At 38.6% G+C, this 19,604-nt stretch overlaps 2 protein-coding genes across 20 annotated transcripts in view; both read right to left on the reverse strand.

Annotated features, from left to right (window-relative positions):
• The window catches only part of LOC101157556 (trichohyalin), a 33,267-nt gene extending 23,810 nt beyond the window's left edge, over positions 1–9,457 (reverse strand). For 9 of the 18 annotated variants that reach the window (XM_023962880.1, XM_023962892.1, XM_023962881.1 and 6 more), the window contains exons 1-10: positions 8,963–9,456; positions 6,185–6,242; positions 4,820–4,915; positions 4,416–4,469; positions 4,159–4,337; positions 3,672–3,790; positions 3,476–3,565; positions 1,237–1,812; positions 293–358; positions 71–202 (exon numbers count right to left, since the gene is read on the reverse strand). In XM_023962880.1, coding sequence (XP_023818648.1) covers positions 71–202; positions 293–358; positions 1,237–1,812; positions 3,476–3,565; positions 3,672–3,790; positions 4,159–4,337; positions 4,416–4,469; positions 4,820–4,915; positions 6,185–6,242; positions 8,963–9,066 — 1,474 coding nt within the window. In that variant the 5' untranslated portion in view covers positions 9,067–9,456. Of the gene's footprint in view, positions 1–70; positions 203–292; positions 359–1,236; positions 1,813–3,475; positions 3,566–3,671; positions 3,791–4,158; positions 4,338–4,415; positions 4,470–4,819; positions 4,916–6,184; positions 6,243–8,962 lie in introns of all 18 variants that reach the window. The other 9 variants (XM_023962893.1, XM_023962882.1, XM_023962886.1 and 6 more) reach the window with 9 other exon arrangements.
• A 4,349-nt stretch (positions 9,458–13,806) lies between these two features.
• Positions 13,807–17,125, reverse strand: sssca1 (Sjogren syndrome/scleroderma autoantigen 1). Of its 2 annotated transcripts, none has more exons than XM_004076144.4 (4): positions 17,034–17,125; positions 16,443–16,594; positions 16,283–16,367; positions 13,807–15,070 (listed from the first exon to the last, which is right to left on the reverse strand). In XM_004076144.4, exons 1-4 carry the CDS (start codon positions 17,047–17,049, stop codon positions 14,637–14,639), a joined length of 687 nt encoding a protein of 228 aa, XP_004076192.1. In that variant the 5' UTR covers positions 17,050–17,125; the 3' UTR covers positions 13,807–14,636. The 2 variants fall into 2 exon arrangements, with proteins under 2 accessions (XP_004076192.1, XP_020564373.1); XM_020708714.2 differs by lacking the exon at positions 17,034–17,125 and adding an exon at positions 16,939–17,019.
• Between the last annotated feature and the right edge of the window lie 2,479 nt (positions 17,126–19,604).

Raw genomic sequence — 19,604 nt, forward strand, 5'->3', positions numbered from 1 at the left:
ATGAAAGATGATCAGCAGACAGAAAAAGCAGAAACCAGGTGAAGATCACAGGAAACAGAAAGGTAGGTACCTGACTCTGATGTGGACAAGGTGGGGAGAGGTGGTGCTGAGGCGAGGGGTGAGGCCTCAGCAGACAGAGGGGAGGGAGAGGTGGGACGGGCAACAGGTTTTACCACCTGAGGTTGGAAAACGTGTGACTGTCCTGGTAGGAAGAGGGGTAATGACAGAGTATGGTAAAGGTTTTGGACTGGAGACATTATAGACAAACATCCCAGTCAGAACAGAGGCTAACCCAAGAAAGAAGCAGAGTCAGTTGCAGTCTGAATATCTGGGGGCCCCCGCTGGTGTGAGACAGGAACTAATGAAGCAAAAAGAGTGAAAAAAAAAGAGGAAAACTATGTGATAAACACTGAAGGTGGAAACGCAAAGCAAGGACGCATGCACTTAAAGACGGAAAATCGGGGCGGGATTACTCCACACCAACGGTCCTGCCCACAACTCAGCAAATTTCTGATGAACTACTGCCGCTTAACAGAAACTATGTCCTACAAAATGACACAGATTTGGGGATTTTGGCGAAAAATGGAAAAGTCATAATTAAAAGACCACTGGGAATGCTTTTCCAATAGATCAAAAAATGATCGGAGTAGAACTTTAAACAATGGTGCTACATAACAAGGACAAAAAAAAACAAGTATCGATAAGACCTTTTTTATTGCTGTGTTTTATTAAATGTGCTACTAAAATATGTTTTTTTTTATTGTGTGCTGCGTTATCATAGTTCCTTTTTCTTATTTTAAGTTGGTCACACAGAACCACACCCTAACTTTTTTTGCAAATTCAGGATTTTCCTGTCTCATGTGCAGACGCACCGAAAAGTCACGGTCAGCTTCAATAAATAGAGGAGAGTTGACAAAAATTAAATCTGCTTAAACCCGTCAGTGAACAAATATGTTTACTGTTTTTGAAATAATGAACAGCTGTTTGTCTTTTGCTGTTTCTCTGACAGATACTATTCAATGCCTACATAAGAAAAATTGCGATTGTGTGTTGAGGTGTTGCTTTTTTCTTAACTGTTGGGCCTCCAAAAAGAACATCTACATGCATTTAGTTTAGTTTTTTTTTTCATGACAGTACCCTGTGAAAAATTCCCACAAAAAGTTGAATCTCATTGTGGAAACATAAGGAAAACTGTTAGTAAGGAACACACTGCATGCCTATCTGCCAGTCAGATACCTTTAGCTGAACCTGACTGGAAGATTTTGGGCAGAGAAGGAGGCTGAGAGATGACCCATGTGAGGGAAGGCTGAGCGGAGGACACAGCGGGTTTTTGGGTGGAGGGATGTTTAGGAAGAGGCAAATGGGAGGAAGTGGAGATGGACTTATGGGTAAGAGTGGTGGATACAGTCAAATTTGGCATTTCAGGGGATGAGGTTGCAGTTTGAAGTAATGATTCGGGTGAATCTAAGGGGAAATTAGAGGTTGACTTTGGAGGAATTCCATCGTAACAGGAGATCACTGATGATGAAGGGGAAGTAGAAGCAGGTATGAGGTGATCAGGAGGTGGAGGAACATGGTGCACACCAGTTGGAGCGGACATCTTGTCAACAGGACTGGTTGGAGAGTCAGCCACAACAGAGGCCTCTGGAGGAGCAGGGATGGGGGATTTTTTATGCTTGGACCTGGGCGAGGGCTGAGGGGAGGGGCCAGGGGAAGGCTGCATGTCTGACTGGAAAGCGCCAGCGGCGAGGGGATGTCTGGAGCGACGCGGTGAGGGACGAGGGGCGATTGGCAGAGGAGGGCGAGAGTGGACTGCAGAAGTTGAAAAACCATCACAGCATCCACAGGTTGAAAATGAAAAGACAGAAGAAAAAGGCTCATGAAGGAGGACTGACAAAGAAAACAAAAAAACAGAAAGGGTAATGGAGATTATGGAGACAAATCTTGTCTTGTGACCTGCATGAACTAAAGTGAAAACAACACCTTTTTTAAGAATTAAGAAAGCTTGTGAACAATGTTGACCTTACATATTTTAACACAACATAGTACCTGGTCTTATAAAATCTCCACTGGCTTATTGAAGTGAAAAATAAAAACAATAATTTGAAATACAAGCCAATGCATCGTTAGTGTTTAAGGCAACAATGGATTAAGATGGGGATGCTTTTGATTTACCATAATTATGGTTTTAAAAGTTTGTTATTTTGTTTTGTCAACCTTGAATCTTTTTGTAGATTCTGGTTACAAAGCATTTTTTATGCAAAGTTTTAAAAAAAAAGATAGTCCAGTGAAAAGTTGTTTTATTTTTCATTAGTTTGACCACTATTGGTTTCAGAACTGATTAGAGAATTGATTAGTGTAGTTGTTTTTGTGAATTTAATCAAAATGTATCACTTTAGGTTTTTTTTGTGTCAACAAATATTCTGCTGATGAACTCAGTGGACTTGGGTCAAATTCACATGGAATTGAAACATTTCACACTTTGATTTAGGAAAGTAAGTCTTAACACTGACTCTCAAGAGCAAAAAAACCTGCTTAGAAATATTGTGAAGCTTCTTCGGGGCCAGTTTTACCCAGGAGGAAAAAAAATAGCAAAGATGAAACCAGCTAGTAAGTTTTTATTGCTTTTAACTATTGTTTTTTTATTTATTTATTTTTTATTTATTTATTTATTTTTTTTATTTATGCTTTTTGGTTCTCAAAATTCAACCTCTAGACTGTTTTTAATTCCTATAATGAAGATAAAAATGTTTCATTATGTTTTAATTGATTGATTTTAAGAAATAAAACATCAGAGACAAGTGTTTAGTCAGGGTAGATCATGTGAGCTCTAATCTTGCTTCATTTTCTGCTTTTAGAAGTTGTCACATCTCAAGAAAACCAAAACCTTTATGTTCAGCAAAAACAAGCCCCTAGGAATATGTCAACATTTCTAAAGATTTGAGACATTTTAATGAGTATTAAATGAGCAAAGAAAGTCTGTCAATGTGGTAAGTAAAGTGGCCTTACAAAGAATTCTTATTATAAAAAACATTCTGGTCTCAATTCTTATTGAAAATAAAATTCTAGTTTCTAAGACGCGCTTTCTTAGACTAAAATTATTTTGAATTTGAAAAACTTTCTTGATAGAACTAAATCTCTCACAAGTCAGAAAATAAGATGTTTTTTTCTGAATCAAAGGTAGTTTTACTTTCTTAAGATTGTGTTATTCCAGTGTGTTTTGCAGAGCAGGAACTATTCTTGCAGTAGGGGACATTTTTCTCTTTTGATAGGAGGAGTTTCCCATAACATGAGCCCCAGAGAGAGTTAAGGTGGTATGGATAGCATCACGAGGAAGGATAGAGGAGGTAGTATTAGGAGTATGTGAAATACTGCATACAGTTTCTGAGAGAAAATGCAGACAGAGCTTGTGTTCATGCCTGCTCCTCTCCAGCAAGGGAAAAGCTGAGAAATAGAAAGAAGAAGGTGGAAATACCTGAAGCAGAAATGGAAGCTCCAGCAGAGTGTCGCTGGTCAGGAGGTGGGGGAGCGGGGCGGTTTGGACGGGTAAGTGTGTGTGAAGCAACTATGACATCCACAACAATGAAAAAAAAAAAAAAAAGATCCAGAACAGGAATGAGAAGAAAAAGGGAAAGCTTGTGCAATGTCAGAACTAAAAAAGAGCTGCCTACTTGTTGAAGTCACAGACTTCCTATCCTCCTCTTCATCGCTCTCGTTAAAGTCATCCAGGTTGCCGATATCTGTGGGTTTGACGCTCATGAGGCTGGCAAGGCTCTGCATGTCTTCATCACTGAGAAGAAGAGATTTTTTTTCTAAGCTTTGATTTTCTACTGTGCATAAAGTAGACCAAGTTCTGATCAGTTCAACTCAACGTATTTCACCTATTGAAGAAGTACCATAAGAGCAAATGGTGTGGCAACTCTAACCCTTGTGCTATCTTAGATGACCCCACCCTTACATTGACGTGTTCTCCCTACCATGACAAAGGTGGATAAAGGTGGAAAGATTTCATGTAATCCATGGAGACCAGTGAAGATCACAAATCATTGAAGAAAAAAGGTTCAGAGCACTGTCTAGTGGTATTAGATGTCAAAGTGCCTAGGATAGCACAAGGGTTAAAAAAGGTGTGTGAGCAGTAACACAGAGGGAACCACTCACGTGGCTTTTCCCTCTCGAACGAACACACATGAGAGTGACAGCTTGAGAGTGGCCTCCACCACTTTGACCGACAGGGGCTTGAGGTTCAGCGTCAGGTCGGTCTGGGTCGGCGTTGGACTGGCAAAGCGTTTCAGGTTGATGTCAGCAGATGCCAGCACCTTACGGTGACCTTTGTTTTCCTTCACACAATCAGTCAGGGAAAATATGAGGCTCTGTTCTCATCGATATGAAATGAAATAAAGCTTAGCGATACCCACCCCTTCTATGACAAACGTCCATTCTTTGTCCTCAAACTCTTCAGCATTGGCTTCCTGCAGGCAGCAGTGATAAAAGGTTTTCTTTGTTTAGTCAAACCTTCTCTATTAATGTTAGTGATGAACATCCGTGTAACAGATGAAGCAGTATAATTTTAAATTCGATTAAACTCAATTTTTTTCCCCTCTGTTTTGACTTGAGCTTAACTTATTTAGAAGAACACAATGATATATGTTGACTCTTAGTTATACAAACAAGAAAGAACTTCTTGGTAGATGAAGTTAAAAATATTTCACAATATATAAAAAATAAAATGAACTGCTTTAAATAAAGTAAAATTCTTTTTTGGTTTCATTTAACACTTTAGGTTTCAAATGTAAACCCAGTGTCCTGAGTACAATAATACCTTAAAGAGGGTGACTGAGATGTCGATGTTTTCTGGGACGGGCCACACCACCATGCCTCTGTATGGGTTCTTGATCCCGGGTTGCCAGCTGTGGAGCTGCACAAGAAACAGCATGTGAACACAGCCTGTTGTTTATAGGTGCACTCATTCTCCAAGCAGTACACCTGAAGTAGGGTATATATTTGTGGTGCATCAGGGACTTTGAAATTTGAATGTCAGAAATTTCCTACAGGACAATTTCAACACAATTGTGTGTAGATTTTTTTGTTATTCTAACTAGCAACTCAAAATGACAGCACATCCATAAATAAAAGTATTTTTGCACTTGGGAAGTCTAAGCTAGCCCCCGGGCAAAGACACATCAATGCAACGTGTTTTCTAATTTACAGTTAAAGTGGAATTGATTGGTTGGGTTATGATTACTGGCTGGGTCATGATATGAATCACTGCCTTTAGCCTTGGTTCAATTCTTAATGAGACACACACAATGACAATTTCACATAGCAGCACAAAGCAGTGCAGGAAAAATACAAGAATGTAAAATTACAAAAAGAAAAAAACATTGCCTAACACAAAAAAGATAAAATAACCAATACTTCACAACAACTTGTGTTTAAATAATGTGTATTTGTATTTGCTAATCATGCTGACAACAGTTTTTAATTTTGCCTTAAAAACATTATAATTTGTGTAAATTTCTTGAATCTTTTGGAAATATTTATGATGAATTATATGATCTCAAAACAATTACCCTCTGTGACATTCAAATTTTAACCTGCATTTTAATATGCAAATAAGATAATAGTTAGAGGTTGCAAATAGCTGACCTATTTTAAAAGTCATGTATTTGTCTAGAATTGGTAGATATGCAAAGTGGATACGATGTGCGCGTCCATGAGACGTCAAATATGAAGACCCTAAATTCATTTTGTCAGTTAATGCTCTGCAGTGGGCCCAGTTTTGTACAGCCCAAATATGAAGTCTTTCCAGTTTGTTCATGAAACTCCTACTGGCCGCCTGTGTTTCTCCACACTGAGGTAATGTGGGTCACACTTCTGAACAGTAAGCCAACTAAAAGACTGCAGCATGTGGTGTCCAAGGAAGTTAATGGACTTGTTTAGTTTCACTAACTGCTTGTTACAGACTCTTTAATGTGTCAGATTTTGAATAATTTTTAAAAATGGAGAAAATTTAGAAAAAACGTTTTCTAAATATTACACTGAGTTTTAAATAAAAAAAATTAAGTTGAAAATAAAAAATAAAAAGTTGAAATCTTAAGGTCATAAACTGAAAAATGGAAGGAATTACAGCAGCAGAGGGTTCCTACAATAAGACAAACATTTCCTAAAACGTGTGTTTTTTCACCTTGGAACACATGCGTCTGTTCCTCCTCGTCCACACCACTCTCAACTTGTCTGGTTGCCTTGACAAACACACAAACACATAAAAAAGTTAATGGAATATTGCCTAAAGCTGTCAATCAAAAAATTATCCTTATTTCACACATTATTCACACCTAAACTCAGCAGGCAAATGATTCAAATGATGCAATTCTTTCCAAAAAAGATTTATTTTGGATTACTTTTAGGTAAAATCACCAAACAAAGTGGACACTGTGGAAAAATAGGAAACACAGGTTCTTTTACAAGGTCTTATGACTTGTCATTGCTGAGCATTAGCATGCTAGAGGAAAAACACTGTTAGTGGTGTGACAGACTGTGTTTACAGATTAGGCTTTGAGCACATGATGACATGCTTCATTTGTCTATAGCTCTATGAAATTAACCAACCAAGCAGGCAGCTGTTTATATGTAATTAGGCTACAGAGTATGTTTTTGGTAAACATGTGCCATTGCATAAGGTTCTATTGTATGTTTCTGTCTTATTTGACACAGGAAGTGAAACAGGAAGTCGTGTCGATGAGACCGGCCTAAAAGAGAAAGAAGGAACAACCTTAACATATAACCCCAACATCACACATGCAGATGTTGTGCACTTATGTGGAACTAATCATACGCTCCACAAACTTCAATACCAGCTCATATATATGGCTTTCTCCTGAGTCAGAGCTCAATATGACTTTATGTGCGCATGTGGATATGTGTTAGTGTCAGAAAGGGGAACAGAAATAGCCTGGTCAAGAAAGAGATAGGTCCATGGTAGGAAATGAAAATGACTAGTAAAGTCATCAGCATCAAATACTATTGTTGGCATAATATTGATTTTAGGGAATATTATATATTCCATTGTTACTTTGGAACACACCTCAAAGTCAGTTTTATCTCCTACATTTGAAATTAATACAAATGTTGGACTTCATTTGATGTATTCAAAAGGACATTTACTTGCAGCTGTTTCCTCAGAAAAACTTTGCACTTACTAATCGCTGTCACATGAAGCTCTGCTAGTGTGGTATAAAAATAGTCTTGTTGCAGACTCTTTAATTTTGTCAGTGCCTCTTCCCTGTCGCTGCAGAACAACCATCATTTTCAAACCGTTGTCTTATCTTTGACTCCCTGCTGTGCTTCTGTTTCCACTAAAACATGTTGGACCCTTATCTTTCATAGAACTTAAACTAGCAGAAAATAGCGACTGTAATCTGGCATTTGAAGCAGCATCATGTATGACGAGACCATGTTTTTTCCTGGAGACATTCCACATTAAGTTGCGATTCATCACTCGTGTAGCAACGCTAAAAATCAGTAAAAGAGGAGGTTATCCGCTTAGTTTAAATTCTTCATTAACTCTTCTGCTGCTGTGAAAATATTTGGCATTTTGCAGAATTATAAAAAGTTGAAATGCTTCGTGGAACTGTGTGTAAGAGGTGTCTTAGTGGCTCAAACCTTAGAGCTGAACAGGGAAAAAAAGCAGAGAATAAAGTGTATGCACACATGCAAATGGCGAAGAAAAGAAAACCTCCTGTGCTAGATTGTCGAAATTAAAAATTGTAAGAAACTTTTAAACTATTTAGAGACTTTTAAGTTTATTTATGTTTTTATTTTCTCTTATTTATCTTTAGCATTTTAATAGTTACAACCTGACTTCTGTTCATATGTTCATAACTTTTGTTTATATGTTCACATGTTCAAATCTGTCAATAAGGTCTGATTAAACCTATCCTTGACAAGGGGGCCCTTCAGCAGTAATAGTGTGTTTCTTATCAAGGATGTAATGACCAGAGTCATTCTTTATCTTTTAATGTAACCTCGACAGATAAGAAGGTGCAGCTGAGCCGGGACTCCCATGTGGGCAAAGGTTTAAAGATCGTGGAGAAACGTTTTCAGTTAATACAGCAACAAGAATTTTTAAAACGTAACCTGAAAAAAAAAATTCTGTTGTTGTTTAATTTTAAGCCATCAAGTTGACCCTTGTACTATATTTTACAGTTTATGTCAGAATGAAGTAGTGCTGCATAATTTAGCTGCTAAAAGTTGGACAAAATTATACAACAGCAAACAGATTCATGTATAGTGATTTGAATTTTAAGTTAATGATGGCTGATGTTGACAGTGCTGAGCCTTTGTTGAATCCATTCGATTTGCCACAAGTTCAGACCTGATTTCACTTTTAATTTAAAAAAAAATCATACTTTTTGGTGAAGAACAGTTTTCACTTGAAGAATGAGCAAAATGAAATTATGAATCCTTGCAATATAACATGAAACTATTTTTTTAACTAAATGAATTGGTTCAAACCAAATTGATGTTTTGATTCAGTGAACGGGGTTTAGATATGCATTTTAAGTGAACATAGGATTGACTCAATTAATATTATTTTTTAAAACTCTTGGAACATCGTGGACTCAAAAATAGTACTTTAATGACAAAACGCCTTAAGGACAGGCTGTGTTTTGTCACAAAGAAATCCACAGTTGTCAAGGCCGGGTCTCGAACTCGCAATCTCTCTCACTACTGAAAACTCAAAGAAGGACGACCTCACCTTTTAGCGTAGCGGAAAAAAACTGTCAACAAAAGTGATTGTAGCCATAAGTATGAGGGGCCGTATGAATGTGAATGGTTCAGAATAAATAATGTCTTATACGGCCCCTCATACATAAGGGCGTCCCATCATAATGACAACACGCAGAAGAGAAGGTTGTTTAGATGATAAACAGACATCGGAGAGCAAAATAGAAGCCGTTACCATTTCTTTGTACATTCCAAAACCAGTTCCTGATACGAGGCAACAAACTGAAACTTTGAAGCCTTTTTTCCAACTCGTTGTAACCGTTTCCACACCGAAGCCATGGCTTTAGTTGGTTAAAAATAAAAATGTGCGAAAGTAATCCAACTTTTGTCGCGGATCCTCCTTATTAGGACCTCCTCGTTGGTCTCTGGTGATGATGATGATGATGATGAAGATCTCACACTAGCGGTTCCTTGCGCTCATTTGAACTGAGGCGCACAGCCCGCATGCGGTGCGTCAGAAAAAGAGGAAGCAAAGGGGAACCGAAGCCCACAGAGTGACGCTGAAGGCTTGTCTTCTTCTCTAAGTCCACATGGAGACAGAGCGGCTTGCTCAACGCAGCCCTGCTTCATCTAGAAGTCTGCCCTCCCTCCGTGACAGCACGAAAGGCAGGGACAGGATATGCAAAAGGAGTCCCTGATGGAGCTTTAGGCTATGCAAAGTTCTTATCTGGAGTGTGAATGTTCAGTGGTGATCAGACTTTGATCCTACAACAACCTTATCAGCTGCTGAATGCTGCATTTAATCTTCTCTGCAAACCCTTGTAGGTCTGAAGGTGATTGTTTATAGATTCCTTTATGCTGATTTGGAACCAATTAATGACTAAGGTCAGGAAAAGTGAAGGGTTTGTTCCTGTTTTCCAGTCAGATCTGGGATTTTCCTCGCTGAGACAGAAGTTTATTTTTGGATGGAAGGATGGACAGAGGCAGCTGGGATGGAGGAGTGTGGGGCAGCAGCAGGGGGAGCAAATGTGGCATGACTCAGAGCTGGTCTAATATTACACCATGCAGGCTGCTCTACATTATTGTTGCAAGCATGCCACAAAAAAGACAACAGCTGATAGTGTGGTGCGCCATGCTCTCCTGGTTTATGGGATCATAAGTTGCAGGAATCCTGAAGTGATGAGTCGTGCATGTGCACAGACATGCATGAGACACGCCTAAGTTTAGGATTTCAAAAAAGGACAATAACTCCCATGGAAGAGACACAAAACAACTACCAAATATGAAATGCACGTCATTTGGGCTGTTTTACACCATGCTATTTATTTTCTATGTGTTTATAATAATTTGAACATTTGTAAACCCCATTTAAAATGATTGTGTTGCTCTTTTACTCTCGTTAGATGTTTTTGTGTCTTTCTATATTTGTTTCATCAAGAAAATGCATTAAACCACAAATCCAAACCAAACCTATCACTTCAGTAATAACAACAGTTTAGCATCTAGTTTTGGCTATTAATTCTCTGCATTGTACCACAAAGGCGTCTCCCGTCTTGTGTTTTGATTGCCCTTGTGGACCGGGTAGTTGTGTTAGTTTCTCTGCAGCTGGGAGGTATTTCCTTGCTTTAAGAGCTGATCTCACTGCAGTGCTCATTGTGCTGTAGCTCCCCCCTCTAACACGCCATTGTCCTCAGCAGCTCTGCTCTCTGGTATCCACTATGATGTCTATTTATTGTACCAGTCACTCACTGAAGTGCCCTGACAGTGTTTACAGAAACTGGGTCCATGTAAATGTTCATGTATGTCTGTGTGTGTGGGTGGGTGGGGAGGGGGAGGGGGGGGGGGTCAAACTTTCACTTTTTACTGTCTTACTGACAGAAAGCAAAATACTTCCAGTTGAACTGGTATGAGGAATGAGAGGAAGTCACAATAGAATAGAAAAGAATAGAACAGAATAGAATTTATCCCACAGAGGGAAAATTACCTTGTTGCCATAGCGCCAATAAATAGATAATAAACAACACTAAACAATGTAATAATTTAACATGTAATAATTAAAATGTAATGTTAAGCATCACTCCAAAGGAAACAGTTTCCAAAAACACAGCTGCTTTTTAGGTTGAAGGCGAAGGGAGCATTGAGAAGGAGCTTTTTCATGAAACAGCCCCTGCTGGTCATGATCGGTACTACAACCCTGGCATTTCAAATCAAATCAAATCAAATCAAATCAACCTTTATTTATATAGAACCTTTCCAACACATGTCACTCAAAATGACAAGACAAACAATGCCGACAACCCACCCCACGCACACACAGACACACAATACACACACCATGATAAAACGAGTGATAAAATGATGGAATGGTGTCACATTTTATATATCTTTAAAATCGACAACACAATTGTTGTGTTGCTATTTCAAATGAGTAATTCAGCCATATATAATGGTTAAAAAATACATTTTCTGTTTTGGAAACTGTTTCTGAATGTAATAAAAAAAATAAAAGTCATACTTTAACATCTGCTCTAAAACTACTGTGTTTTTTTCAGACAATAAAACAAATGCAGATCAGAGGAAAGTTTTTCATTTTGTAGCCACAAAATGCAAACTTGAAAAAATAAAATAAAATCTCAGAAAGTGCATAAAAGTTTTTTGTAAAGAACATCATGTCTGCCAGCATAAGATGTTTCACTCATGTTAATGTTACGCCATCCAAGCAGTTATTTTAGGAAGCTTTAACTACATTTCATAGACACATTGTTGGTTCAAACTGACATGTTGGAACCAAAGAAGGGTCTTGTAAGATGTCTGGGGAGAATTTCCAGGGTTTGTGTACCTGACTGTGACACCAATCACAGCCAGAGAGTCAACACACAAATGTTGGTTACACCGGTTTGAGGGGCATGTCAGGGCAGCACTTTAAGCATTTCTCTGCGAATGTTTGTTTTCTGGTTCTGCAGTTTAAATCTGTTTTCTCCTGAAACTGCATCATTCCAAAAATGATTGGTTGATGTCAATAACAATAAAGTTGTCAGTGGGCTGCTGGAAGTTTGAAGCTGGGGTAGCTTCAGTGCACTGGGGTTCTGTCCTCTTTTCTCATCTACTTCTACTCTCCTTCATTCCTCTATTCTGGATCATTACTTATCATTTAGTTCTCCATGCCTCTGTTTGGTGCATCGTGATTCATGTACTGTCCCTCTTTCCCTCTTTCCCCTCCTGGGGAGTGGGATTGTTTCCAGATTCCAGTTGGCTCATCTGTGCTCCTGTACCTGACCGTGTACCTCGTCTCTGGCTCGCTTCTACTACTGCTCCCACACCTTCATGTGGACACCCCTGAGGTTTTTTCCGGATTCCGTTTTTTTTAGCAGTTTTACTTACCGCCAAGGGGGGTCTAAGGGCAGGGATGTCCAGTTTAGTTTAGTCTGTTTAGTTAAAGTTTTAGTATTATCCTATTGAATTCTATGCATTTATGATCCTTTTTGATTGCATGTTTACCTTACAATTACCGGCACAAAGCCCATCGAGACGACTGTTGTTGTGAATTTGGGCTGTCCAAATAAAATTGAATTGAACTGAATTGAACAATTCAGTCCGAAAAAATCAACTCATCCTTCCTGAGGTTGTCATGAGCTCATCTTGTGAAAAGTTAACATCTTGACTCTTGATTTGAACAATCTACTCTCTTTATCTAAACCAAAAAAAGGGTTTTATTGAGTTTAAATGCATATTTCTCTATCTAAGGAAAAAAACATAATCTAAGGCTTTCACATAAGAGCATGAGGGAAATGATAATTTGACCTAAAACAGATAAACACAACAAAAAAAAGAACACTGGACACATGATTCAACTCACACACTTTTATAGCCTTCCCCCTGCGTTAATGATTTGTTAGCACAAAAATTCTTGGAAATATGTCTTGTGACTCAATTCTAAATCTAAGAGAAAGCAGCATGTTGGAGCATGTGATTGACGCAAAGCAAAAAGGCAGATCTGATCAGGCTCGCCTCCGACTTCATCCTCATTTAGTTGTTGCAGAGACAGAGATGTGACGTCATTTGAATCCCTTCAACCAATGACAACAAATGCACAGTTTTAGTCCTTCAGCTTCTCATGTTTGATGCTGAAACCGTGACAACTGAAAGACCCAGATAACTTCTACATTTGTTTTTCTTTTTACATGAACCTAAACAAAGAGTGTGGGAATTAGGTGAAGAGACATGTGCTAGCAGGCTGGAGGAAAGTGCATAAAGGGGCCTTAGGTGTGAGGCAGAATACAGATGGTGCTGTGAAATGGAGGTAGATGATTCGCTGTAGTGACAGCCAATCATCATAACATGGAATAAACTAAAAATAATAAAATAAAAAAGACTGTTTTATAATTTGTTTATTATGAAAATCTCTTTTTTCTAGAACAAAAGACACTACTGTGGTGACTCAGTCTGTTCATATTAAAAGTTAGTGTTCAGAGACCAACAACATCAGCAGAATTTCTCAGTTTGGTAATAATTTAAGACGGAAATAAAAAGTTTTCCTCTTTTAATCCACAGAAGTGGAAGTCACACAAACTGACAGAAGGCAGTAAATGTTTTGAAAGAACACGTGTTCTATAAAGATGTGCTGTAAATGCCAAACGAGAGATATGCAGAAATATAAAGGCTGCCTTTAGTAGAAGAAAAGCAGTTTTCAGTCGGTCTGGTTTGGCCCAAACTTGCACCGTGTGTAAACAAAAGTCCAAAGACTTGATGAAATACTTATAGGTTAATTTTAACCACAAACTTTGCTTCTGGATGAGAGAGGTGCTGTTATGTCATTTCTATCAGATACTAAAGGTGATATTTGGTAGGGAAATAGTTAGAATTACACCACTTGTTCAGCAAAAAAAAAAAACAACCTTCGTGGATCTTTTTGTAGCCGTTTCTTTTCGCTCCCAGACGTGTCTGACAGTTGAATTAAGGGGATTTAAGTTCATTCAGTTCCATTGAATCTCTGAGTTTACACAGCAGCATCTTTATTGTCCTGTTTACAAAGCATGTTAAACACGGTTCTTAGACGTCGTCTTGTAAAAACAAACCAAATTCAGCGTTTGAACAGGTCTGGCTTTATTTTGGGGCATATTTAGAAAACCAATTCCCTTTACACTGCATGACTTCTTCCATATGAAGTGCCGTTTATTGACGTAAAATCAAATGCTTTAACGACTAAAGAAATAAAACATTAAGTCGTGAAACTCATCTGAGCATTGCTGAACCTCATTTATCTGAAATTCTTAAGTCAAATAATTTACAACTTGAGTCAAACCCAATACAGGACAGAGTGAGATGGAAAGATGCCAACGGGGTTTTGGAGGAAGTCCTGCTGAAGAAGCAGCGTCTTCATCAGTTTGCTTTGGTGCTCGTCCTTCCATCCTGTTCGACTGTCTTTCATCTGCACAGATTCTTCAACAATGACTTTCGTGCAAATTTTGGGTGCAGCACTAATTTGAGGAAGACATATTTGAAACATTTAACACAACTCAAAAGAAAATTAAAAATATATGGATTTTATTTCTATTTATATAGTAGAAGTCATGGATGACCGTCAGCCAGCAAACTGTAGAAACAAGTCCGCTTTTCTCCGCAATACATAAAACATTTCACTGATTCACATTTTACTGGTCAGATATTTTAAAACCTTTTATGAATAATCGATGAACTTGTCTAAGATAATCACACAGAAATGAAACAATAGGTTTTTGTTTTTTTTTGCCCACTTTTGAATGAATCCGATTTCAGGCAGATGTTTTGACTTCAACGGGAAGCGAAGGTTTGGCCGGACTGGAAAGCTAAACCAGAGTCAGTCCTCTTTAAAGAGAGGCAAATAGAAACACTGTTCCTATCACTACGTGGTTAACATCAGTCCACTGGAGTTACTGGCTAAGCTCCTTGAGGCTGCGCAGGGAGTTGGCACAGCTGCTGATGAGGCTGCAGAGCTGGATGCTGGCCTCCAGAGATGCCGAACTCTGAAGCTGGGCGGTGGCCCAGCGAAGTTTCGTGAGAACAGCCTCCTCGGCGTCTTGCAACACCGGGCTGAAGACGGAGCTCTGTGGGGGGGCTGGGGGGCGAGCAGATGGTAGAGGTGTGGCGGGAACAGGAGCTGAAGGAGGAGGCACAGCTGGAGGAGGAAGAGGAGTTCGCCCCCCTGCAGCTGCTCCCTCGCAGTGCTCTGGTCGTGGCTGAGGAACTGAGCCGCTGGCTTGAGTGCTGCTGCTGCTGCTGCTGCTGGGACCGTCATTAACTTCAGGTGTCTGTGCCGCAAGCTGCCTTTCTCTGACTTGAGACAGAGCTGCTTGTGCGTTCAGAGCTGAAGTAAAAATAATAATAATAGTAGAGTTGAATTTCCAGGAAAGCAGAAACAATGGGTGAATTCTAAAAACCAATAGTCAAAATAGGGTGTCAACAGGGAATGCTTGATAAAAGTCGTTTTTGGAACAGGATTTATTACCCATTTTACAACATTTTGCACAGCATACAGGGAAATTTCTCCAACAACGCCATGCTAAATGTGCACTTCACCATGCTCCTCATGAGGCAGCAGATAATGTTAGTGTGCTGGTTACTGTTCCAAGATACTATCTCACCAGATAATTCAAATTTAGCAGTGGTCATAACCACAACCAACTCAAATACCACATGGGTAGAGCACTGTAGGAAAGTTACACTCAGATAAAATACAATGAATAAGATGAAAGGCTATACTATAATGATATGTACAAATCCATGATTGATTCCCCACATTAAATGTCCAGTTGTTGAGGTGCAGCTATCACTTAATTGGGTTTGGATGATATTGGTTTGCATTTGGGACAAATTGTGGGGTTGGTCCAGCTGGAACCGAGAAGGTTGGTGCTTCGTTTTAAAGATCCACTCCGAATATCTATAGAGCTGTTTTAACAGTATTCCCGGTGAGCTTTTGATTATGACTATGCCATTGAAAGAACTGTGTTGTTCTCTGGGACAGAGTTTCTGTAGAGCTGCAGTAATTCACTCGAATTTCGCCTTGTGGTCGGGCCTGTCTACATTCTCTCCCTAGCTTACAGCCCCTCACATCCCCAAACTACCATTACCGGTGCAAAAAGATCGTTGCGAAATATTGGAGCTGTCCAGTCGTTCAGTTTTTAGCCAGATTCCAGCTCGGACAAAGACGTAAAAAGGTTCTAGTCGTCTACAAGCGGACGCATCAGAATGGAGCAGAGCAGGGAGCTTTTGACCTGCCCATTATAGCTTCTACATCACTGCTACAAGTTTTTTGTAATTAAGAATTTTCATGATTTCCTGAGTCATAACAATGCGAATAGAGAAAAATACTCAGAAATACAACTTTAAGCAGAATTTTCTTTATATATGCCCTCCATATTTAGAAAAATACCACAAAAGAGTGTTAATAACACCAAAAACACTTTTTTTTAAATTGGAGCGGGTCTTTAACGACTTTTAAAGATAATCATTGTAGATTTTCAGACCCAAGAACCCTGCTGCAGGAGCTATTACTCATATGAGAACAGGTTTGGTGTACCTGGATTATCCTTGTCAATGTCAGAGTCCATCTCCTGACAGGAGACACAATAGTTTTTCTGCTGTCTGTCCTGAAGAAGAATAGTCTGGAACCACAAACAATGAATCACGTCACCATTTTCTGCACGCTTTAAAGCCACACAGACTCCCCCTTAACTCACCCCACACGCATCGCAGCAGTCCCCCAGCATTTTGTAGCCTTTCAGAAGGTAATCCCCCATCAGCCGGCTGATCTTGTCTTGCCGCTCCCTGCGAGCTTGAATCACCTTCATCTCAGCCTCTGTTGGAGGTTCCCACTCATAGTCTTCATCATCTGCAGGTCAAAAACTGTTACTTTATCGCATCTAAACAGACGCAGCTAGAAACAACAGCACTTGAACGGTGCTAAAAGAAAAAAGTCTGCTTATCTTCTTTATGCCAGCCCTACTAGACCAACTTAAAAATGTTTTTTAAAAAGCAATATTTTCCCTCCCTTGTCAACACGTTTTTAAGTTACATTTTTTTCTTTATTATTGGTTTTCGAAATGTTACCACATGATTTCCGTGAGGAAATGACAAGCTAGCTAAGCTTACAAACTAACTAACCGTAATGTCTAGACGCGTCTATAAACAGAGCGGGGGCGGTAGCCCCACAAAAATAAGATCAAAGAATCATACCATCAAAAAATAATAAATGCCTTTTTTTGGTTAAACACCAGGCTGACGGGGGAAACGTCAAAGTTTGCACATTGATAACAGTTAAGTTTACAAACCTCCATTCAAAGCCATGTTGCCTCTGTGCTACACGCTGTGCGTGATGACGTATGCGACGTCACGGGCCGTCGTCTTGCTCTTCGCTGATGAGAAACTGTTTTATCGCCCTCTAGCGGGGAGATGGTAACTGCACCTTTTTTATTGACAAAATCCAAAATTACAAATTTTTTCACATAAAAAACTGAAATGCAAAGCATAAGGCAGTGTAGCTTGTTAAAAATAGAAAACTAGAACAAAGTCTAAGCAGCAGATAAAAAATAAAGTAATAAGTAATAAAATAATAAAAAGTACATATATTATAGTTTAGTAGCAAAAAAACTAGTGTCAAATAAAATTAAAAGAAACAAAGGCATTGATCCACATAAACTAATAAATTAAAGAGTTATTGCTTTCTCATTATGGACTTTTAGAGGGATTTATTTAAAAGCATAAGATCGTTTTTGAAATACACAAAATCTGGCTTCTCTTTCAGAAAACAACATTTATAAATACAAAATGTCCCTGAAATAAAAAAAATGTGTTAAATACAAACGTAATATTTTTTTTTTTCTTTTTTGATACAACCAAATTAAATGTTAAGGTATGAATATTTTGGGATTGTGCTTTTGTTGAAAGCCACCTAAAATAAATCATTCCAGAAAATCCATTAATCTTATTTTGTTTATTGGGATTAACGTTCCTTTGCTGGAAATTCAAAGTAGGCAGGGGGCACCCTGGACAGGTCGCCAGTCGGTCGCAGGTTAGAGTGTCCACAATCACACACACCCACATTCACACCTATAGGGACAATTTAAATTAACCAATTAATGAAGCACATGCAAGAACATGCAAATTCCACACAGCAAGGTCCCCCATTGATGTGTGTTTTTTAAAGAAAGTTTGGGACAGAGTTTTCCTTCTGACAGGAAGAGGAAATAATTTAGCAGTCAAGGAGGCTCTTAAAACTTTATTATTGCATTTTTTATTTATAAATTCTTTATCATTATCAGAAAAATGACAGATTTTACATGTTTTCATTTGATTTTAGAAATTTTATTAACAATTAATTCAATATTGTTGGGTGTCGGGTTTCTTGTGATTTTATTTATTTATTTTGTTTTATGTTTTCTATTTATAGTACTATTTTTTATGTTACTATTATCTTTTTTTTAAATAAAAGCACTTTGAGATGCTTTGTAGCAGGAACAGTGCTGTAGAAATAAAGTTGAATTTGAACTAATAAAGTATCTCCCCATTGGTTTTTCCACATCTTCTCTTGAAGAAAAAATATTTGCGTCTTTTGTTCCATACAAACTAAAAATAATGCTTTCTTTTTGTAATGTATTTAAGTCCTCTTGAATTAATTAAATGAAAGAAAGTCTTGAACATACGAACATAATGAAGAACTATAAATGGATCAAACAGGAATGCAAACTTACACTAAAGATTTAGCTTAGTGTAAATAAGAACTGACAGAGCGGTCCCTCTGATAACTTATCATCTCAGTCTGATCACTGCAGAAACTCCATGCTCAACTTCAAGAAGAGATCTGGGTATTTTCTATCAAAGTCTGCTTTCTTGTTCTGCTACCGTGCCTCCTTCACCTTCGACCACAGAAGCCTCCTCGCCTCTCAGATAAGATCTGCAAATTTGATGCCTTTTTTTTTCGTGCAAACTTCACAGTTTTTAGAAAAGTTTCCAAATCACATCTCTGCTTTCTCTCCTCACAAACTGGATGATCAAGTGCCTCGTGCCTCTCTTTTTCCGATTTCTCTGGTTCCTTGCATTTTTCCTTGATGGTAATTAATTCTTCATGAAGTTTGGTCAGTTGTTATTCGAGCGACTCCACTCATCTCTGCTAGGGCGACACCGTGTTCCTCCATCAACTATTTTTTCCGTTTTACTTTCTTGTGCGTCAAATTCATCAGACAGTGTAGTTACCGCCTCCAAAATCTTCATCAACATTGAATCCTCCTCATCAGACTGTTTTTTTGTCTTCCAGCTTGTTCTTCTTTCTAGCTTGCTGCTGAAGCTGACTTGGAGTGGTCGGTGGGTTTTACTCGCCATTTCCTCCCAATAATCGTGGTTTGTTTGTTTGTTTTGTTGTTTGTTTGTTTGTGGAAGTTATCAACTTCTCCACCACAAAGAGAAAAAAACTGAATAAGCTGAATGGGATTTCAAAAATGGTTTGTTTTTGAAATGCTGAGGGGAAAGCAAGGATAGCACCTGAAAGCCGCCGCGCTGCTCAGAGCGCCATCCTGGCCGAACCCCCGGTAACTGCACCTTTGTGCACTATTATTTTAAAATAAAACCCACTCTGGTGAAAATTGTGTTTTCGGTGATTTTATCAGGCTCTTTTTCTCAAAATAGAGAACATCTATACATTTAATTAAGATTAAACAGTATTTGTCAGTATTTCTTTATGTGAATCAGGAGCAGATGAAAAAAAAAGCTTGTAACTGTGACGTAGGAGCTACAGTCTGTGGGCCATAAGCTCCCTGCTCTGCTCATTTCTGATGCATCTACTTGCAGACAAATAGATCCATTTATGTCTTCATTTTCCTCATCTGAGCTGGCAGCAGGCACAAAAC

Source organism: Oryzias latipes, chromosome 14 (genome assembly GCF_002234675.1).
Source record: "Oryzias latipes chromosome 14, ASM223467v1".
Classification (NCBI taxonomy): domain Eukaryota; kingdom Metazoa; phylum Chordata; class Actinopteri; order Beloniformes; family Adrianichthyidae; genus Oryzias; species Oryzias latipes.